The sequence below is a fragment of the Metarhizium brunneum genome, chromosome 2, assembly GCF_013426205.1.
Source record: "Metarhizium brunneum chromosome 2, complete sequence".
Taxonomy (NCBI): Eukaryota; Fungi; Ascomycota; class Sordariomycetes; order Hypocreales; family Clavicipitaceae; genus Metarhizium; species Metarhizium brunneum.
This window is the reverse complement of record NC_089423.1, coordinates 1,732,492-1,753,628: the sequence shown is the minus strand read 5'-3', so window position 1 is coordinate 1,753,628 and position 21,137 is coordinate 1,732,492. Positions and strand designations below refer to the sequence as shown.

General features: G+C 53.1%; 9 protein-coding genes across 9 annotated transcripts; 8 read left to right on the top strand and 1 right to left on the bottom strand.

The window, feature by feature from the left end:
* Positions 1-2,690: 2,690 nt before the first annotated feature.
* Positions 2,691-3,587, top strand: G6M90_00g034940 (uncharacterized protein; the record flags this gene model as incomplete). Its single annotated transcript, XM_014691403.1, has 1 exon — positions 2,691-3,587. One exon carries the CDS (start codon positions 2,691-2,693, stop codon positions 3,585-3,587), a length of 897 nt encoding a protein of 298 aa, XP_014546889.1.
* Positions 3,588-5,003: 1,416 nt separating this feature from the next.
* G6M90_00g034930 (uncharacterized protein) lies at positions 5,004-6,393 on the top strand (the record flags this gene model as incomplete). Its single annotated transcript, XM_014691402.1, has 3 exons — positions 5,004-5,339; positions 5,421-5,726; positions 5,815-6,393. The coding sequence occupies 3 exons, from the start codon at positions 5,004-5,006 to the stop codon at positions 6,391-6,393; spliced, it is 1,221 nt and encodes a 406-aa protein (XP_014546888.1).
* Positions 6,394-6,697: 304 nt separating this feature from the next.
* Positions 6,698-7,381, bottom strand: G6M90_00g034920 (uncharacterized protein; the record flags this gene model as incomplete). Its single annotated transcript, XM_066130160.1, has 2 exons — positions 6,698-7,096; positions 7,184-7,381. 2 exons carry the CDS (start codon positions 7,379-7,381, stop codon positions 6,698-6,700), a joined length of 597 nt encoding a protein of 198 aa, XP_065986298.1.
* Positions 7,382-8,764: 1,383 nt separating this feature from the next.
* On the top strand, positions 8,765-10,579 carry TUB1_0 (Tubulin alpha chain; the record flags this gene model as incomplete). The annotated part of the gene is made up of 7 exons (XM_014691400.1): positions 8,765-8,789; positions 8,891-8,931; positions 8,999-9,025; positions 9,105-9,180; positions 9,260-9,790; positions 9,864-10,287; positions 10,354-10,579. The coding sequence occupies 7 exons, from the start codon at positions 8,765-8,767 to the stop codon at positions 10,577-10,579; spliced, it is 1,350 nt and encodes a 449-aa protein (XP_014546886.1).
* A 365-nt stretch (positions 10,580-10,944) lies between these two features.
* liuE (3-hydroxy-3-isohexenylglutaryl-CoA/hydroxy-methylglutaryl-CoA lyase) lies at positions 10,945-12,153 on the top strand (the record flags this gene model as incomplete). The annotated part of the gene is made up of 2 exons (XM_014691399.1): positions 10,945-11,208; positions 11,305-12,153. The coding sequence occupies 2 exons, from the start codon at positions 10,945-10,947 to the stop codon at positions 12,151-12,153; spliced, it is 1,113 nt and encodes a 370-aa protein (XP_014546885.1).
* Positions 12,154-12,869: 716 nt separating this feature from the next.
* vma-2_0 (V-type proton ATPase subunit B) lies at positions 12,870-14,762 on the top strand (the record flags this gene model as incomplete). The annotated part of the gene is made up of 7 exons (XM_014691398.1): positions 12,870-12,968; positions 13,027-13,111; positions 13,166-13,185; positions 13,243-13,278; positions 13,339-13,500; positions 13,556-13,881; positions 13,955-14,762. 7 exons carry the CDS (start codon positions 12,870-12,872, stop codon positions 14,760-14,762), a joined length of 1,536 nt encoding a protein of 511 aa, XP_014546884.1.
* Positions 14,763-16,713: 1,951 nt separating this feature from the next.
* G6M90_00g034880 (uncharacterized protein) lies at positions 16,714-18,043 on the top strand (the record flags this gene model as incomplete). The annotated part of the gene is made up of 2 exons (XM_014691397.1): positions 16,714-17,575; positions 17,634-18,043. 2 exons carry the CDS (start codon positions 16,714-16,716, stop codon positions 18,041-18,043), a joined length of 1,272 nt encoding a protein of 423 aa, XP_014546883.1.
* Positions 18,044-18,432: 389 nt separating this feature from the next.
* On the top strand, positions 18,433-19,861 carry DPH1 (2-(3-amino-3-carboxypropyl)histidine synthase subunit 1; the record flags this gene model as incomplete). Its single annotated transcript, XM_014691396.1, has 2 exons — positions 18,433-18,649; positions 18,714-19,861. The coding sequence occupies 2 exons, from the start codon at positions 18,433-18,435 to the stop codon at positions 19,859-19,861; spliced, it is 1,365 nt and encodes a 454-aa protein (XP_014546882.1).
* Positions 19,862-20,218: 357 nt separating this feature from the next.
* Positions 20,219-21,136, top strand: G6M90_00g034860 (uncharacterized protein; the record flags this gene model as incomplete). Its single annotated transcript, XM_014691395.1, has 1 exon — positions 20,219-21,136. One exon carries the CDS (start codon positions 20,219-20,221, stop codon positions 21,134-21,136), a length of 918 nt encoding a protein of 305 aa, XP_014546881.1.
* Position 21,137: the final 1 nt, after the last annotated feature.

Genomic DNA, 21,137 nt, shown 5'->3' with positions numbered 1-21,137 from the left:
TGGATTGCATGTGATGGAGGCTTTCCTCGATGAATCCTATCATTTGGTTGCGATATGGAGCATTGGTATACGCCATAGCAGGGCGCGGATAATATCCCTGCCTACTTTTGGGTAGAGCAGTTTCTTATCTGATGTATCTGTGGTTTGGGAGCTTCGTGGCGGCTTTTCTTCTAAAGGCGGCAGCGTGTCCCTTCTCATCACAAACAACGGCAATGGCGACTCCTCGTTCCCTTGTTTGTGCCTCTATGACGGGACGGGGCTTTGGTCTCGGACATTGGGCTGTGGGGAGTAGGGCAGGGGGATTACATGAACAGCTTACCGCCCAATCAACTATTGTTTTTGTACCAGAAGTACATCTTATCGGGGGAAGGTTGGGAGTTGAACGCCCATGCGCCAACGACCCTGCATGTGAACATGGGGATATTGGCTTCTGCAGCAGTTGGGTCAAGCTAGGATAGCTGTTTGATGGACGTGGTAAGTGGGCCACAGAGTAAGGGATTGATATCGGATAGCTGGACCCTGGACCGGTAGACAGTAGTTGTACACTCAAGAGAGAAAAGTCGCATCAAGCTCTGAGGCTCCGCAACTCTCAAGCATACGCATAGGCACAAGTCGAATGTGAAGCAGGTAACGTGTAGAAAGGTTACGTTGCCGTCCAGCCCCCGGCCAGGCCATATTGTAGATGGACAATGCGTATTGGAGTCCGGAGCACCAGATAATGGCGGCGGTCCGAGGTAAAGGACGTGCCTTTAGGGCATTGTATCTACTTGTTAGGAGTTGGGTTGGCATTATGTAAGGACAAGCACACACATAAAGTGTGGCCTCGAACCGACCGCTTCAGCAGATATATGGGAGGCATTTAAAAGTGCGACGGTGGGTGTCTGCTGTATTTTAGCAGTCTTCCTCGGATATCAAGATGACAGAGATGCAGCGGATTCGGCAAGACAATGTAGTGTCAACGGAAAAAGCCTACGCTGCACCGGTATCGCCGAAAAGCCTCACGAAGGCTCGCGCCACGGCCTTGAAGCCGCTATTTTCAATACAGATAACTCCCTGATTAAATGACTCAGTCGATGATCTATGATATCCATAAAAAGGGGCTAACCCATCCCGCTGGATAGCTTCAATCAAGGACTGATCCCACTACTTAGTATTCAATTCGATCCATAGGTGCTAGATCGTGGCACAGGGACATGGATGACGGGATCAAGGGATCATGGGACGAAGGGACGAAAAGACGGAGGGAAACGATTTAGTGGTTCCTGGTTCCTGGTTCCTGATCGCTGGTTGGCGGTTGGCGGTTGGCGGTTGGCGGTTGGCTGGCTGGCGTTTCAAGCGTCAATTGATGGCGGCAGACGACGGGTTAGCGGCGGCAAAGAGAGGCGGGGCGGGACAGTTGATTGGATGGCGAGGAGTCCGCCTGGAGACCAGCTGACATCCCCAAACATTGGCCAAAACATTGGCACAGGCGTTTGCGCCAAGCATTTTGGGCCTGGCTGACTGGGAGGCGCAAGCCACCGCTGTGACCTTGAACTGTTCCGCGATTCAGCGACCTTGGACGACGGAGATCGGATTGGAAGAAGGCGCGTTGGTCTGTTGCCAAAGCTTGCCCCTGCTTTGCGCCACTTGACCAATTAGACTTTTTTACACACCAGGCGGCCGGCAAAAATGCAACACATCCGAACTTGTTCAACGTGGGCGGTGCCTGGCCCAGTGTTTCTAGCCTGCCGTTGGACGGAGACCCAACGCATGCACGTCGTGGTGTTGCTTGCACGGAATTGCCAAACACCTCCTTTTGGGCCTTGTCTGGCTTGGATAGAGGTTGATTTCAGAAATAGGGAAACCTGGACCATTAAGCGGCCATCTGGCGTCGTCACCGGATCCCGGCATGCAAATGTTGTCTGATGGGCCTCCGTGGGTGAGAGCCCTGACGAGTCCGGGTATGGATATTGGCTGGATCATGACCGCTCGACTTGTGGCTTATACAAGAGCAACAAGGAGGGGACGAGGTGTTTTCTTCAACAGACGCTGGATGTAGTACAATGATCCACAACATGCCAACACGCCGCACGACCCCTGGCGCTATGCCTGTCGATCGTCTTTCCATCGATGAGCTCCTGGAGCAGCTCATGGGCCAGTATTGCGCGGATACTCAAACGCCTCGCCTCCTCCAAGACCTCAGATGCCCAAACTGCTGCGGTCGGTGCGCGACGATTATCGCGGGTGATTCGGCACGACGAGGGGCGTGGGAGGAGAACAATAGTCCCCTCACGTTACGTCCCACAATACTATGTTCATTGTCTGTTGTGGGTGTGAATAGTCAATGGCGTTGAGTTGGGTGTCCGTGTTTCGTTAACGGCTTGCCCCCTGACTGACCGTTTTGCAAGACCAGATGGTTCACAGCATTCATTGCCACAGCCCCCTTTGAGATAGATATCAGGGGCAATATAAAAGGCCGGCCGAGCCCTCCAAAAAAGAGGCGTGATCTCAACCACCTGCACTTCACAGCTCCCAGAACATACGGGCGTCAGTCTTTGACAGACTTTTCCTTCTCTTCTCTTCTCTTCTCTTCTCTTGTCTATACATTTTCCATTTTGGCACCACGAGCTGGCTTCTCGTCAAATCCAAATTCAACACTCCTTCTCAAGCATTCTGTTTTAGAGAGAAAAAACAACCCAAAAGCAGCCAACATGAAGACGTCTTCCGCTGTCATCGCCGCCATTATTGGATTTGCATCCTATGGCTCAGCTCACATGCAGATGTCGGATCCTCCTCCCTTCCTCTCCAAGTTCAACAAGTTCACCGAGCAGGGGAAGCAGGACGATAGTATGACGAGTCCTCTCTTGGCCAGCGGCTCCAACTTCCCTTGCAAGGGATACCACAGCCTCGTTGGCACTCCTCAGGGCCAGTCTGTTGCGACCTGGACTCCAGGTCAGTCCTACAAAATGACCATCGCCGGCACTGCTACCCACAACGGAGGCAGCTGTCAGGCGTCTCTTTCATTTGACAGCGGAAAGACGTGGAAAGTCATCCACTCGTACGTTGGAAGCTGCCCTCTGCAGGACGGGGCGGCCTTTAGCTTTACTGTGCCTTCTGACACACCCGCCGGTGATGCTCTATTTGCCTGGACTTGGTTCAACCAGCTGGGCAACCGCGAAATGTACATGAACTGCGCCGCCGTGACCATTGGAGGCGGCGCCAAGATCCGCAAGGCTCGTGGTGATACCACCCCCTTCAGCAGCCGGCCTGCCATGTTTACTGCCAATATCGGCAATGGCTGCTCAACCGAAGAGAGCAAGGACGTCGTCTTCCCCGACCCCGGCTCCGAGCTCGATACGAAATCTGACAAGCCCGCTCCACCGGCTGGAAGCTGCGGCACTAAAGGATCCGGATCCGGATCCGGATCTGGATCCGCTTCTGCTCCCGCTCCGGCTGCCTCTGGGGCGCTGGTGAACAACAGCAACAACAACGCTGGAAACCCCAGTGCTCCTCCTGCTAGCACTCCTTCACCCACACCGGTGTCTACTGCCGCAGCTGCAAGTACACCCAAGCCGGTTGGCAGCGGAGGATCTTGCCGTGCCAAGTAAACACGGGATACTCCCGTCGAGCGCCAAGAGCATTGAAGAGTTCAAGAGTTTGGCCTCGCAGGTCGAGCGTCGTAACAGGGGGTTGTGGTTTGAGGAGGTCGTTTAGAGCATATGCCTGCTTATTGGTGGGCGTAAAGACGTGCATTGTTGGTAGAGTTGAGTTGAGTTCCGATACATGGTAAATAAACTTGATTTGAAGGCGGCAGATGCTACCGTTTCATCCAGTTCCCGAATGAAGCTTCTGAAGATGTTGTACGCTGTAGACTGTAGATGCCACGAAACATGCCTAGATATTCGAGGTCAACCCCATATTGCTGCATGCCCAATGAAACTGACAAAGCTCCCAAAGTAGTACTACTTACCCTAGGTACCTAGATGGTCACACGAGTTTGACCCGGCCCTCCCCGGACGCTAGGCACTTGGACACGTGTAGGCAGTCCGAGGCCATTTGGGCGAAACGTCGATTGTTAGTCACTGGCCATGCATCTCTCAGTCCACGATATGGCGGGTTTAATGGACCGAGATGGACACGGACATGGAGTTGTAATGGAGGGACAGTCGAACTGTGAACATGGAAATCACTGGTCAGCGAGGCCGCCAATTGGCGACTCCAGTTTTGGCTGAAGCCAGCCAGCCCCGCCCGCCGCCTTGGACCTCAACAATGGACCTCAATGCTGGGAGAGGGATTGCCGAGTCCAGAACAGTGAACGGAACGGCCACGGCGAGGACGACAGACACGACAAGAAAAGACAATGGAATACAGCGCCAGCACTTCTCTGGGATTCTTGCAGAGGGCAATAGGCGACAACCAGCAGGCCGAGTTGCATGTAGTGCAGGCTTGCGGATGCTCAGAGCCTCGACCCTCTCGAAGCCCATCGAAGCCCCTCCAACCAGCGATAGAACAGAGCCCAAACTCATTATGATTGCCACCTGCGTTCCATGATTGCAGCCAAGTCCGACCAGAGTTCAAGCGCGTGCGAGCCCCTACACGGGATACGGGGTCGACCACTTGAGCAGACTGGACCGTCGACGGCACTCACACACCAGGCCAGGCGCTCACTGCCAGGCCCAAGGGCTCAAGTGCTTCAATGCTGCATGTCGAGTCTGGTCAATCTGCGTCGCCATATTAGCCTTCAACCCAGCAGCCTGCCCCCCCACCCAATTCCCAACCAGACTCTACCAAGTACAACTCTCCGCAACAACACCAAGCAGAACTGCTTGCGCCGTTTCGCCCGGGTCCAATTTCCTCTTCATTCCCCTCTGCTTGGGACTCCGAATCCGCCCACCTCCCACCTCCCACCCCCCTTCCTCCGCCATATCACTTGTATTCCTCTCCAACCTCCCTGCCCCTCCCCCTCATCGTCATCCCTCGCATCTCCAACGAAAACCGGACGGCCATCGTCAAAAAAAGGGCCCATGGCTGGCCCAACTTCACCGAGCAACGAGGGTCCCTCGTTTGCACCTCCTCAACTTCCGCCCGGCTGGATCGCGCAATGGGACGGCGCCAGCAAAAAATACTACTACGTGCAACTCGCCACGGGCGTGTCGCAATGGGAGATTCCCACCCAGGCCGCAAAGACCGGCACCACACCTGGACAGGCTGTTGACCATCCCTACGGCACGCCGCCGCCCGAGCTCATCACCCATCCCGATGGGTCGCAGACGGTCAAACATCCCGACGGTACCATGGAGCCGATAATGGCGGACGGAACCAGAGGCGTAGATGGTCCGTCCGGCGATCGAGGTCTTGGTGTAAGTAACCACTTCCCATCCCACCATTGCTTGCTCATCCACAGAGCAATGCTGACAGAGCTCTACTGTTATGCATGACAGACCATGGCTATGAATGCCCTTCTTGGCGGCAAGAAGCAATCATCGGGCGGCGGCAGCGGCATAGGAGGCTTGGCGAGCCAGTTTCTCGGCGGGAGTAGCGGCGGCCACGGCGGTGGAAGCAGCGGCATAGCCGGGAAGCTAGCCGGGCAGCTTGCGTCAAACTTGTTCTCGTCGTCAGACAAGCCGGAGCCGCCGCAGAACTATCACGGCGGCCAGAATTCCAGCAAGCCCAGCCACCAGAGCGGCATTGCTGGCGCCGTATTCGGCGGCGTAGCTCACATGTTTGGCGGCAAGGAGTCCTCAGGCGTAAGTCTTTCTTTTGCAATGCTTATGGGAAACCAAGTATATTTGCGCTGGTGTGCTAACATGGAGCTGGGGCGCGGGGGGTAAATAGAACCAAAACTACGGATATTCCAACACCGGGGCTGGATCCTACGCTGGCGGTGACGCGCCTACCTACCACCCGCCTGGGAGCACTCATTCCTCATCGGCTCCCAAGCCCCCGTCCAACACATCTTCGACGCCGAACCAACAACACCACAGCCAGGGCTCTCAGGGCCACCAGTCGCAGGGCCATCAATCCCATGGGTCGCAATCGTATCCCCCTCCACCGCCGCCTCCTCAAGGCCACTCTCCAAACCAGCAATCGAATTACCAGAGTCAGGCGCCTCCTCATGACACCTACCAAGGCGCTTCATTTCCCGGCCAGCAGCAGCAGCAGCATAACCAGCCTCCCTACGGCCAAAACTACAACAGCAATTCGAGCAGTTCCGGTGTACAATACGGAGGTCAGCATGGCGGCCAGGGGGGTTATTCTGGTGGGCAACATGGCTATGGTGGTCAGCAGCAGCAGCAGCAGCAGCAGCAGGGATATGGTCAACCTCAACACCAGGGTGGTGGCTACAACCAGCAATATTCTAGTGGCAACCAGTCCTACCAAGGGCATCAGCAATATCAGAGCGGCCATTATTAACCGCTCGAACAAGAGGAGTGTTCATGGCACCACAGTTTGTCATTGGAACGGAAGCACATAATAACAAATTTTCGGACAGTATGAAGCCGGCATCTCTTTTGGACCTAGCATCGGTAGACGGGAAACGAGTTACGACGGGGTTTTTTTGCATGGATGTGATTTTTTTTGTATCTAGAATTACGCATTCGGTTTCATGACTCAAGTTCCCTTATACACGGGAACGCATGTAAGAAAGAAACAAACTGAGGCAGTCCTCTCGTCGCTGAATCCTTGTCTGACCTAGTGTCTGAAAAATGAAGCCCCTTCAATTCTGTTTCTTGGATGGGGTTTCCATCGAATCAGCTACAGACTGGAGGCTAGATGCGACCCATCGCGCTACAAACCAGGTCACAACGCCGAGGAGACTTAGATAGCCTACCGTGGGCAACAGCGACTTGGGAAGGACGTTGAGAAGGAACGGGTCTAGGATGAGATCGACCAGAACGGGTGGAGGGTTGGCCATAAGCTCCGCGTTGTCGGTGAAATAATCAGCCGCGGAGTGAATTTCGATGAGAAGCGAAGAGCTATTTGGAATTATAGTAGACTGCTTCGTTGTCTGGATCTTTGGCCTGAATGCCGCGTAGGCATTCAGAGACTGGAGGAGCTTGTCATTCTCTAGGACAGTATCTAGGGTGTAGGCTTCCATGTCGAAGCGAGTTGGTTCCTGATCGAGCATGAGACTGGGCCAGGGCTAATACAGCTATTCATAATACGAAATAGAGATGAGCTCTGGGTGATTGATTGTACTTACCAATGCTGACCAGCAGACTCTCAACTCATATCTCTGATTCTCAGTCAGGTTTGTGAGCAGAATCCAGGACGGCTGTCCCTGAAAACCCGTCTGCTTGGATGCAAAAATGCGATCCAAATTTGTTCGGACGGATAGTTCATCCTGCGTCAGGGTGTTGATGTTGAGTGATGATAGTGCAGGGTGGTTGCTGCTGCCCATGGCGGAGGGGGGAGGGCCGATGAATATAATTTTTTCGACATTTCCGACGACACACTTGACAAAGGTGCAGAGGAGGAGGATTATATAGACCAATGCCTTCAGGGGACTTGACGTGGGAGGCATTATCGCGGTGGTTCAAACTTCAGGACTCCAGGAGGTTGTGTTGGTTTTACGAGCAGAGCTCCCCATTGGTCAACCACCTCGAGCAAAGCCTCAGGCTTCAGACTGGCCTCGAGTCAAGCTGCGACATATCAAGGCCAATATTTGGTTGCATGTGCAGCGACGGGACGGCTTAACTGATAGTACTGTCTGGTGTTCCGCAAATGACCACGCTGTTAACGAGACTCTGGGATGGAAGGTTTTTTTTTTGCTTCCTAATCGATGAACTTGAGCGTGCACGAATTGGCATCGAAATTCAGGGTTACGGCCGTCAGTGTATTGTGTTTTCCATCAGCCTGGCGTGCTTGGGATCTGGTCGGATGTTTAATTAGTTGCCTTTCGGGCCCCAACAAGAGTGGCTGCCTGTGTGGGAGGATGGGATGATCAAGCCGTTCACCACGGCAATGCGATCCAAGGTTGGGGTCCTCGTCATGGGTCTGGCCGGAAGAGTAGGAAGCGTGTCCCGGTCTGGTGTTTCGTACTGCAGATATTAGTACCCGTCGAAACAAATTGGGCGTGGTTGCTTTGGCCTTGGGTAGCGTGGCGGGCGTGTGAACAAGGTGGATTCTCCTCAAATGAAGCAATAAGTAAACAGTGCACAGAGTTCGCCATAGCGCCATCTGGGCAGGGGACTTGCGGGCCCGGTTTTCGAATTGCAGCCATCCACAGGCCATCCCAGAAGCATCTGGAGCCACTCGAGCAGTCGATATCAGCCAACATTGATGCCAAAGCAGAGGCAGCATGGTGTACGGAGTACCTCGTGGTTTGTCTCTCTGGGACTGCACTTTGAGTGGTGTACTGCTCAGCCTGGAGCGGTGAGCGACGCCCAGTGTCAGGGACGCCGCAGCCCCAGAGACACCGGCTGACACTCGGGTATGGCGCAGTACGTACCTACAGGAGGTACCTAGAGTCGGTTGAGTTGAGACGGTTGGCAGGGACCTCAGAGACGCGCTTACCTCTTCGAGCCACGACCAAGAAATCAACAAATCCCTGGACAGCAACGCATCTCCCTCGCCCCCTCGCCCCTGGTCACCCAAATTTCCCCCACCTATTTTCCTTCGCCCGTCACGCACCGAGACTTCTCTCAACCTCACACGCACCCGATCCCGTCGACCAGAGAAGAAAAAAAGAGCCCCGTCTCGGCTTCGACCCTTCTCACTATCTTCCTTCGTCCTTTTCATACATACCCTTCTACCCAAACTTGTGTTGTTGTAATTCGTCACCATGCGTGAGGTTATCAGCATCAACGGTAAGGAGCTTTGCTGCCCCTCCTCTGGCCTTCCCACACGCGTCGCTGCTCACCGCATCGTTGCCCCGAGCTGTTTGGAGACGCTAACACTGCGAGCATAGTCGGCCAGGCTGGCTGTCAAATCGCCAATTCTTGCTGGGAGGTATGCTTGACTAATGATTCTCATCCCTTGATCCATGATAATTTTGCTAACATGAATTTGGCTGCAGCTCTACTGCCTCGAGCACGGTATCCAGGTAAATCGCTGTTCGCTGTTGTTGACAAATCTCCACCCACACCCGAACGACATGGCTAACGTCCACAACTGTTTGACAGCCCGATGGCTATCTCACCGAGGAGCGCAAGGCTCAGGACCCGGATCAGGGCTTCAGCACTTTCTTCTCCGAGACTGGTACGGCCTCTCCCCTTTTTTTGTCATCTTGAAGCTAGCCCCTGAGCCATGTTCAACAGCTAACACTTGCTCAATCTAGGTCAGGGCAAGTACGTCCCTCGCGCCATCTACTGCGATCTCGAGCCCAATGTCGTCGATGAAGTCCGCACCGGTGCTTACCGCAATCTTTTCCACCCCGAAATGATGATCACTGGCAAGGAGGATGCTTCCAACAACTACGCCCGTGGCCACTACACCGTTGGCAAGGAGCTCATTGAGGGTGTCCTCGACAAGATCCGCCGCGTCGCCGATAACTGTGTTGGTCTTCAGGGATTCCTTGTTTTCCACTCCTTTGGCGGTGGTACCGGTTCTGGTTTCGGTGCTCTTTTGATGGAGCGTCTATCTGTCGACTATGGCAAGAAGAGCAAGCTCGAGTTCTGCGTTTACCCAGCTCCCCAGACTGCCACCTCGGTTGTTGAGCCATACAATTCGATTCTCACCACCCACACCACCCTTGAGCACTCCGATTGCTCTTTCATGGTCGACAACGAGGCCATCTACGATATTTGCCGCCGCAACCTGGGCCTAGAGCGCCCCAACTACGAGAACCTGAACCGCCTGATTGCCCAGGGTAAGCTTGATGACAGACTCTCTGTTGACCTTGGACGTGGGACAACGCTGATTCTTTTTGAATTTTTTTGTAGTCGTTTCTTCAATCACCGCCTCTCTTCGTTTTGATGGTTCCCTCAACGTCGATTTGAACGAGTTCCAGACCAACTTGGTGCCTTACCCCAGAATTCACTTCCCTCTGGTCGCCTATGCCCCTGTCATCTCGGCTGCCAAGGCTGCTCACGAGGCCAACTCCGTGCAGGAGATCACCATGTCCTGCTTTGAGCCCAACAACCAGATGGTCAAGTGTGATCCCCGCCACGGCAAGTATATGGCTACCTGCCTGCTTTACCGCGGTGACGTTGTCCCCAACGACACCCACGCCGCTGTTGCCTCTCTTAAGACCAAGCGCACAATTCAGTTCGTAGACTGGTGCCCTACTGGTTTCAAACTTGGTATCTGCTACCAGGCTCCTGAGAACGTTCCTAACGGTGACTTGGCCAAGGTCAACCGCGCCGTGTAAGTCATTCACTGATCAGTCATGCACTCACCAAAATTATGACAAGGGTTGCTAATATGATATAGCTGCATGCTATCCAACACCACTGCCATTGCTGAAGCCTGGAGCTCTTTGTCTATGAAATTTGATTTGATGCACTCCAAGCGTGCTTTCGTGCACTGGTACGTTGGTGAGGGTATGGAAGAAGGTGAATTCTCTGAGGCCCGTGAGGATTTGGCTGCTCTGGAGCGTGATTACGAGGAGGTTGCTGCCGACTCAATGGGTGAGGAGGAGCTTGAGGCCGAGTACTAGACAGTGTTGCACGAAAGGAATGATTAAGCGCCAGTGGCCACTGTTGTAATTCTGGACTCATACCCTAGCCCCTTGAAGGGTTTATTTTTCTTCATAAACTTATAAGCCAATCCAGTTGCTTTAATGTCATAAAACCTCTGTAGATTCGAAATGTAAGATGTCTACTATACCATGGTGAAGCTCTAAATGATACGCCTAGTCCCCGTGGCTAACGAGGCCGGTTTGACGCGGGGGTGGCTTCATTCCGGTCGGCTGATTGCCGGGCCGGGGTGGAAGCCGACGCTACGCGAACACCTGGTGAAAGTCCAAGACGGCCGACGAGCCTGCTCTCCTCACGTCTCCTCATCCTTCCTTTAGCCGCCAGCATGACTCTCATCCGATCAGCAGTTTGTAGGGCCTGCAGACGGTCCCAATTTCAGCTGCGACGGAACTTTGCGACAGCCAACGGCCAACAGGCTACATCGAATACCAAGGTCAAGCTTGTCGAGGTTGGTCCTCGCGACGGATTACAAAATGAGAAGAAGACAATTCCACTTGCTACCAAGATCGATCTGATCGAGCGATTAGCCAGGACTGGTGTTTCTACGATTGAGGCCGGGTCTTTTGTCTCGCCGAAATGGGTTCCTCAGGTGTGTTGATCCTTGTTGTAGGAGGGATGAGGAATTGAGGCTTTGGGGATTACGAAGGGCCCGCATTGTGATTATGCTAACAGTGCCGCGGCATAGATGGCAAATTCGAGTGAAATTCTTGAGCACCTGCTTCAGAACAAAGTACAAGCACCTGTTCCCATGACATATTCCTTCCTGGCCCCCAACACCAAGGGGCTCCAAAACTGTGCCGACATTCTGAAAGCCAACCCCGAAACCTTCTCCACTCAACTTGACCCTCGAGCCGATAGCAACGGCGAACCTAAGCCTGCAATGGAAGTCGCCGTATTTGCGGCAGCCACCGAGAGCTTCTCACAAAAGAACCTCAACTGCGACATCCAGACGTCCTTGGAGCGATTCAAGGCTGTCATCCAGGACTCCAAGGCTCTAGGTCTTCGAGTTCGGGCATATATCTCTGTTGTTTTGGGGTGCCCGTTTGAAGGATTCGACGTTGACCCTCACAAGGTTGCCGAAATCGCCACAGATCTTCTCGAGTCGGGAGCCGATGAAATTTCCCTGGGCGATACTACCGGTATGGGTACTGCGCCTCGCACCAGCGCCTTGCTAAGGTGCATGTCTGCTGCGGGCATTCGCACTGAGGACATCGCCATGCACTTTCACGACACGTATGGCCAGGCATTAGTCAACACTGCGGTATCGTTGGAGCACGGTATTAGAACGTTTGACAGCAGTGTAGGTGGACTTGGTGGCTGTCCTTATAGCCCTGGTGCGACTGGTAACGTCTCCACGGAGAACATGGTTTACTTTATGGAGACACTAGGCATGGATACTGGTATTGACCTGGATGCCATGACTGATATTGGGTCGTGGATTTCGACGGAGTTGGGTAAGTCGAATGGTAGTACTGTTGGAAAAGCGGTGCTGGGGGCGAGGGCTAGAGCTGCGGCCGAGGCTGCCAAGGCTTGAACTTTGGAGGCATGCCCATACCGGAAGACACATTGTGTGATCTCATGGTGTTTAGTTTATCTGAACTCGAACTTAAAATACAGTCCGACGTGGTGGCCCGTATGATTCACTTATTGCTTATGCACAGGCTTTCAAAGGCTACACATAATGTGAGGAGGACCTGAGGATTGTGTGATATATTTCTCTGGAAAAAGCTCTTTGTCGCATTTTCCTCCGCAACTAGTCGCAATATCAACCCCAAGGTCTCACGCCTGCACCACCGGAGATTGTGGCATCGAATGCTTAATCTGGAGGGGCAGTTTCTGGGGAATTTACCAAGCAGCCAGTCATGTGATGTCACCAGCGTCTGTGTGTGGAACTCTCTGGCAGGCCAGCAACTTGAGAAGCAGGTCGGCCCGCTTTCAAGCCAATCCTCAGTGGGCGTGAGTCCTGTGCTGGCTTCAGGTCGCTGCGGATGCTCCACTCTATGCCAAGCAAGCTCAACCTCCTCCAACCTCGTCTTGTCACAGTTTCATGGGTTCCTAACCAAATCGCTTTCCATCCAAGCTCAGACCTCATCTCAACCGCAACAACTCGTCCCCTCTTCCAAGGAGAGCCGTTGTCATCAAACATTGGCCCAGTCGGCTTTTTGTTTCGTCCTCTGTGTACCCTAGGCTGACGCCTTTATCCTGCCGCACCCCCACTGGACTTCGCCATAGCTGCTTGCCGTCATCACCATGGGGGACCCTCGCGAGTCGTCGTCGTACTCGGTCGTGCCGCGAATCCGATACAACACTGTTGGCGGTGTCAACGGTCCGCTGGTCATTCTTGAGAATGTAGGAGGACCAAACAAGCTGGAGAGCCGGCCGTGCATACTGACAATGGCGTCATTAGGTCAAATTCCCGAGATATAACGAGATTGTGTCGCTGACACTTCCTGATGGATCTGTACGATCTGGTCAGGTTTTGGAGGCTCGAGGTTTGTATTCACATGTTGCTGCAATGATAGTTTTGCTAACGACCTTTTGGTTAGGTGATCGAGCTGTCGTGCAGGTACCGTGACACACAAAGGATGGTCCGCCTTTGATGATAGCTGACGCGATTTGATAGGTTTTCGAGGGTACTTCTGGTGTTGATGTTAAGAAGGTAGGCTGATGAACTTTCTTCATGCGGCGAATATCCATGATGGCTAACAGCTCTCCGTAGACCCGAGTTGAGTTCACTGGCCAGAGCTTGAAGCTTGGTGTCTCTGAGGATATGCTTGGTCGTATCTTTGACGGCTCCGGACGTGCCATTGATAAGGGACCCAAGGTCTTGGCCGAAGAGTACCTCGACATTAACGGAAGCCCCATCAACCCATACTCGAGAGTATGTACATCCTATATTCTACCTTCGACAGGAGTCAAGTGCTAACAGTCGTTAGGAATATCCCGAAGAAATGATCTCTACCGGTATCTCTGCCATTGACACGATGAACTCGATTGCCCGAGGTCAAAAGATTCCTATCTTCTCCGCATCCGGTCTGCCACACAACGAAATTGCTGCTCAGATCTGTCGACAAGCTGGTCTGGTAAAACAGCATGGCGTGACTAACAAGGGCGTTCACGATGCTCATGAAGAAAATTTCTCCATTGTTTTCGGTGCAATGGGTGTTAACTTGGAAACCGCTCGATTTTTCACACGCGATTTCGAGGAGAATGGCAGCTTGGAACGCACTACTTTGTTCCTTAACCTTGCGAACGATCCTACGTAGGTTTGATTGATATTTAACTGCCGCGTGCTTTATCTCGAAATGTGTTTACTAATACGTTTCGTCTTTTAGTATTGAACGTATTATTACACCTCGTCTTGCTCTTACGACAGCCGAATATTACGCCTATCAGCTTGAGAAGCACGTCCTCGTTATCTTGACGGATTTATCTGCATACTGTGATGCCCTCCGTGAGGTTTCAGCCGCTCGAGAAGAAGTTCCGGGACGACGTGGTTTCCCCGGTTACATGTACACTGATTTATCCACCATTTACGAACGTGCCGGCCGTGTTGAGGGACGTAATGGCTCCATTACTCAGATTCCTATTTTGACCATGCCCAACGACGATATTACTCACCCTATTCCTGATTTGACGGGATATATTACCGAGGGCCAGATTTTCGTTGACCGTCCTTTGTACAACCGTGGTATTTACCCGCCTATTAACGTGCTCCCGTCGCTGTCTCGTCTGATGAAGTCGGCTATTGGTGAGGGCATGACCCGCCGTGATCACGGTGATGTGTCCAATCAGCTGTATGCCAAGTATGCCATTGGCCGTGATGCTGCTGCCATGAAGGCTGTTGTTGGTGAAGAAGCATTGTCTGCCGAAGATAAGCTGTCTCTGGAGTTCTTGGAAAAGTTTGAGCGTCAGTTTATCAGTCAAGGAGCCTACGAGTCACGCACCATTTTCGAGTCGTTGGATCTTGCATGGAGCTTGCTGCGTATCTACCCCAAGGACCTCCTGAACCGAATCCCGGCCAAGGTGTTGAACGAGTTCTACCAGCGTGCACAGAAAGATGCCAAGTCAAAGGGCAAGGCTCGAGAGGATGTGGCGGCAAAGGACCAGCAACAGAGGGAGGAGAACTTGATTGACGCATAGTAGTATGTTTGCGTTGAAAGTGACGTTGTTTGCGGCAGATATATACATATCTATGTAGTTTTTTTTTTGTGCCTGCGGCCAGTATAATAGACAAAACGCAAGGAGGGGCCAGAACATATGGCACAATGCAAGGTGGCAGAGTGCCGCCCTTGTTGCGTATGTGTATAAATGCGGCGGAGAGCAGCTTTGTTGTGTGATATTTGATATCAGTTTTGTGGGAGAAGGTAGCAATTTCACGGTTATTTGCATTAGAATTTGAGTCTCAATACGTGAATATTTGGAGTAGCGGCTGCAGCAGTTGTGCCGTTTGAAGTAGAAAGATGTCCCCTGGAATAAATGGCTGGCTATGACGATGAAGGATGAGTGAGATGAAACGGACGCTTATTAATTGTGCAAGTGCATAAAGCGCATGTTGAAGCTACATTAATGTGTTATGTCATGCATGTCCCCTCGGGTTCGTATAAACTGCGTGAGCAAGAGCCTGCTTAGAGTCTAAGCTAGGTACTTAGTAGGTAGGTACTGAAGCAGGTTGCTCAGTGGACTGGTTCGCACTTGCAGGTCCCAGCCATTAACGATGCTATTGGTGTCGACAGGGCGGGCGTGCGGAGTGCCGGTCATCTGGTCCATGGAATTGTGTGGTGTTTTCGGGCCTATTTGGGTACTGCAGCATGGCAAGGTCAAGATTGAAGTCGTACGCAGTACGGAGTAGTACCCCGACAGTTGGTTTCGTTGGTGGCGTAGTTGGACGCGCCGCGCAGATCAGTTGCGTGTGCTGAGTACTCTGTACAAACAGATGCCCTGCTCCGTGTTCACTGCAACCCTGAAGCATGCGTGGCACGTGCGGCTTGCGACTGGCACAGAGACAGGCTGGCATGCGAGGCGCTGGGGCCTAGAATTACTCGGGTAACTTGGCTGGCTGCAGTGCATGTGCACTGATGACATGAGCTGTCATTCATCAATGGACAAGGTGTTGGCCGTGCAGCTGCGGATGAAGGGCATCGCAAAGGCAGGGTGAATGCTGGCACAGAATGACAGTCCTGGCTCTGGAACTCCCCAGCCACCCGACGGCCAAGGAAGGATCTGGCAGCCCCATCTATCCATGTCCTGGGTCTATTATTGCATGCATCCCGTACCCCGTACTTTGTAGTGGAGAGAAACATGCCCGTTGTTGGAAAGTCTGGGGATGAATTGAACGCTGATGGGTGCGGACAGGTCTCACTGCATCTCATTATTTCCAATGGCCCAACACTCCTTGCTTGCTTGGAATATCGACACTTACTACGTACTCTAGACGGGTGACATGATGCGGAGATGGGCTTTTGACTTGTAGTTTCCCCAAGTGCCAACTTTTTGACAAGATGATCGGCGTTGCTACGTACTCCTGACCCAACATTAAAGGGCCCAGCCTGACCCTAGGCATGAACAGCGTCTCCTTCGGGTTGGTTGTCCGGATGCGTGATACTTACCTGCAGTGAGGGTTGCATGAGGGGGGGAAAGCACGATGCTGAGCGTTCTAATCTTGTGGAGGGAAGCAAAAAGAGGAGATGGGAGGACGAATTGACCAGCAGCACGGGACATGCTGTTGTTGATTCGTGAGGGGGAAAAAGCTGTGGCTGCCTCCGTACAGAGTGTCTGCATTGAAGATCATCGTGGGATGGGGGATGCGTCTGTCAGCAGCGTTGCACTGAGCATTTTATAAACACCGGTTGGGCCACCAATTCATCCAATTGTCTCAGTGTTTTAATTAGCTGTTTGTGCAACCACTTGTGCAAGTCCTTGAGTGGGACATTTTAGTCTCTTGTTTTTGTTGTGTTTCCAGATCCAGAGCATTGCGAGACACGCGCATCTGAATCAGACCGGCCATCTTTCTGCCGCGCGAAGAGCTGCTGAGATAGTGACGAAGTCTTGATAAATCAATTGGATTTGACTCTCAGCCCAGGAAGCCGCTGCCATGAAGTGGACTTTGCAGTTCTTGGCATTCGCTGCGCTCGCGGTGCTGCCGTCAACATGCGTCGCCGACGCAAACGACAACACCAACAACAACGAGCCAAAGCCTGACAAGGACGGCAAGTACTGGATCTATGGCGACGGCATCTCTGCCGCCTTTGTTGCCTACGGAGCCTCTGTTTCCAATTTCATGGTCAAGGACCAGTACGGAATTGAGCGCGACATCGTTGCTGGCTTCGACAATGCTTCCTACTACGGCATTGACAAGCAGCACCCTCACTTTGGCGGCGTTCCCGGCCGCTATGCCAACCGCATCAAGAACAGCACCTTTGAGATCGACGGGAAGAAGTATCACGTCAAGGCGAATGAGAATCCCACCAAGGGCCACCCCGACGGTGTCGATACTCTCCACGGCGGCCCGGATGGCTGGGATTGGCGTAACTTCACCGTTGTTTCGCACTCCAACCACAGCGTCACCTTTTCCCTGGTTGATCCCGATGGTAAGGAAGGATTTCCCGGAGAGGTTGTGACTGTCGTAACGTACAGTCTGAACGGACGAGACTGGGATTTAAAGATGGTCGCCGAGGCGACGACTAAGAAGACGCCCATTATGCTGAGCAGCCACACGTACTGGAACCTGGATGGCTTTGCGAACAACCAAACGAGCAAGGTGTTCAATCATACGCTGCATATGCCGTATGCCGGTTTCCGTGTGGGCGTGGACAATATCCTCATCCCGACAGGCGAGTTGTTGCCAAACAAGAAGGGCGGCGTGAATGACTTCTGGAGTGAGCCCAAGCAGATTGGAGCCTCGTTCGGGGACGAGGGCATGGTGAACAACTGCGGCTTCAACTGCACTGGCTATGGTGAGATTGATGAAACGAACACGACAAGCGTTATTAGTTCATGCTGACAATGTCGCAGATAACTGCTTCATCAACAACCGCTGCGCCATAGGCCCCTACGACTGGCGCAAGCAAGGCCCCGTCACCACCCTGTCATCCCCCTGGTCTGGCATCCAGCTCGATGTCTTCACTGACCAGGACGCCTTTCAGATATACTCATGCAACGGGCAGAACGGCACCATGGCCCTCAAGAAGACGCAGGGCGTCACGGGCGGCAACAAGGACAAGTTCCCTCGCACCATTCCCAAGTATGGATGTGTCGTGCTCGAGGTCCAGGATTACATCGACGGCATCAACAACCCGGAGTGGATGCGTGGCAAGAAGCAGATTTATGAGCCCGGCGGTGATCCGTATGTGTTGCAGGCTAAATACAGGTTTAGTCTGGTCTCTGATCATGAAGAGAAGAAGGGCAGGGGCCCGTCGTCGTAGGTGGCGTGGGGACGATGGGTTGGTTATAATATATTTGTGCTGGTTGTGTGTTTTTGTTTGCTATGCTCATACTGAACTATATTATTAAGAGTAAGCTGTCATGAATTTATATTTTGAAACATCTCGTTGCTCAGAAATGCCACGCACAAGATTTACATACGGGTCGGGAGAGCAAGAGCAGCCACGACTTTGATCACCACTAAGTTGGGCAACTGACACTCCGACCAATCGTAAAAGCGGAACCAAAAAACTCACACCTTCACCTCAGGTGGCCACACAGAGTTGGCAAACCTGTGCGTGGATGATAAACACGCCAATTTTGGCGATATTGGACATTGACGGAGGGTATACGCAGAAAATTTCCCAACAGCCGCAGAATTCTGTGCCCCATGGAAGACGACCGGGCGCAAGTCGACCTCGGCATCGCCGCAGACATTGAAGAAGCCCAACTCACCCAGGCTCATCAACCCGAGCCCACGAGCGACGACGCTCCTCAATCCACCACCAAGCAGCCCAAGAAACGATTCGTAGGCAGAAGGGCAGCCGCGGAGGCAGCAGCAAAGAATGGGACGACAAGCGCCGACGGCGAAAGCGGCGCCATTCAAGGTTCGTGGTTTGTCACCAGCAGACGCTACATGAATAACAATCAGTCTTAACGCAATTTCACCAGCCGCCAAGCCAAGACGAGCACCCCGTCTTTTGAACAGAGTCCCCAAGGATATCCTCGATGACCCAAATCTCAAGGAAGCCATTGCCCTGCTCCCGGCCAACTACAGCTTTGAAATCCCCAAGACCATCCACAGGATTCGAACCTCTGGAGCCAAGAAGGTGGCCCTCCAGATGCCCGAAGGCCTCCTGCTCTTCGCCACCACCATCTCGGACATTCTCACGCAGTTTTGTCCTGGCATCGAGACCCTCATCATGGGGGATGTCACCTACGGCGCATGCTGCATAGACGATTACACGGCTCGAGCCCTGGGGTGCGATTTGCTGGTACACTATGCGCACAGTTGTCTCATCCCCGTCGACGTGACCAAAATCAAGACGCTCTACGTCTTCGTCGACATCAGCATCGACACGGCGCACCTGCTGGCTTCCCTGGAGCGCAACTTTGCTACGGGTAAGACCATGGCCGTCGTGGGCACCATTCAGTTCAACGCCACCATCCACGGCGTACGGAGCAATCTGGAAGCAGCAGGCTTCAAGGTGCTCGTCCCGCAAATCGCGCCCCTCAGCAAAGGTGAAATCCTGGGCTGCACATCCCCCCGGCTCAAGGACGAAGATGCTGTCGACATGATTCTGTACCTTGGAGATGGCCGCTTCCACTTGGAGAGCATCATGATCCACAATCCTTCGATACCGGCGTACAGGTACGATCCGTACTCGAGGAAGCTTACGCGTGAGACGTACGGCCACGATGAGATGCAGTCTCTTCGGCGGAGTGCGATTCACACGGCGAGAACGGCCAAACGGTGGGGGCTTATATTGGGTTCGTTGGGTAGACAGGGAAATCCACATACCATGGCTCTTATTGAGAAGAGGCTCAAGGAGAAGGGCATACCGTGGGTGAATCTGCTGCTGAGTGAGATTTTCCCGGGGAAACTGGCCATGATGAGTGACGTTGAGTGCTGGGTGCAGGTGGCTTGTCCACGGTTGAGTATTGACTGGGGGTATGCGTTTCCACGGCCGTTGCTGACACCATATGAGGCCTTGGTTGCGCTGGGGGTAAAGGAGGAGTGGGACAAGGGGAGTGTGTATCCGATGGATTATTATGGCAAGGAGGGCTTAGGGAGGGCGAGACCTCTAGAAGCAAGTTAAAAAGGGGAAAAAATGAATTAAAAAAGGTAAAAAAAAAAATAAAAAAATAAATAAATTGAAACATCGAATCAATGAATTATAATCGTGGTGCTTGTCGAAATATGCCATGGATGGGATGGAATGGATATTGATGGCATTTATGTCCTACGGCTGTGGATGGTGACGCACCAAGTCGTTATGGCGGCGCATTCTCTTTGCGTCCAACTCTATCTCCTCCATCACTCGCACGATACTTGCAGCACAACTGCGTATACAATGCCAACACAATATAATAAGGAGAAAGTAGCGCCGATATAAAAAAGGATCCCATTGCTTCAGCAACTTGGTAGTACTAGCACAACGCCTCGACAAGTTACAATGAACCCCGCGCGCGCCTCAGCACACCCCTTCGTCACCGCCGCCCAGCTGACAGATGTCGAGCCCGTCGCCGAGGGCCTCGAATTCCACGTCTACAAGGCGCAGTCACCACACTACGGTCCTGTAGCTCTCCGCATCCCCCAGCACAAAGTCTTTCAAAACGTCAATGACCCAAGCAATGACGCCAGAGAGCTCCTCGCCCAAGAGCTAGACATCTACAGACTCTTACACGGCGGCCCGGTCCCCGTACCTCGGGCATTCGAACTCCTCGAAATCAATGGCTTTCCCGCCATGCTGAGCGAGTTCATCGAAGATGACGGAACTCAAGCATCGCCCGCGGAGATGGGCCGTGTGGCCGCCCTAATACACACCTCCCACGTGCCAGAAGATTGGGATACTCGACCCGTAGCCATGGAAGACGGTGATGTTTTCACAACCTTGGTCAATCGCATGGTCCGGCGATTTCAGCAATTCTTGAAACACGAACCCGCCTCCAAGAGCTGGATTCCGGAAAGACACGTCCTGCAGGGGATTGCCGAGAAACTGCGACGGTTTCCTCCGCGCCATTTACACATGGATCTCCGGGACGTCAATCTCCGCGTGAGACGTGGTCGGGTAGTGGCCGTTCTAGACTGGACCAACTGCCTGGTCGGTCCAACGGCCGTGGATTTATACAGAATCATGGAGCTGGAGAAGCTTGGGAGCGAGTTTCTGGAGGCGTATTCGGAAGTTGTGCCGCTGCCGCGGGTCACGGCGGAGGAAGAGACCCTTTTGCGACTTGACGCGGCGTTAATGATAGCACTGGTGTTTATTTCAGAGGCCCCCGACGAGGTGTTGAGGGGACCGGCCGTCAAGAGGGTGCAAGAGTTGGCCGCCATGTTGCAAACACCACGGGGCCCAGACGCGGACCTGCCCTAGA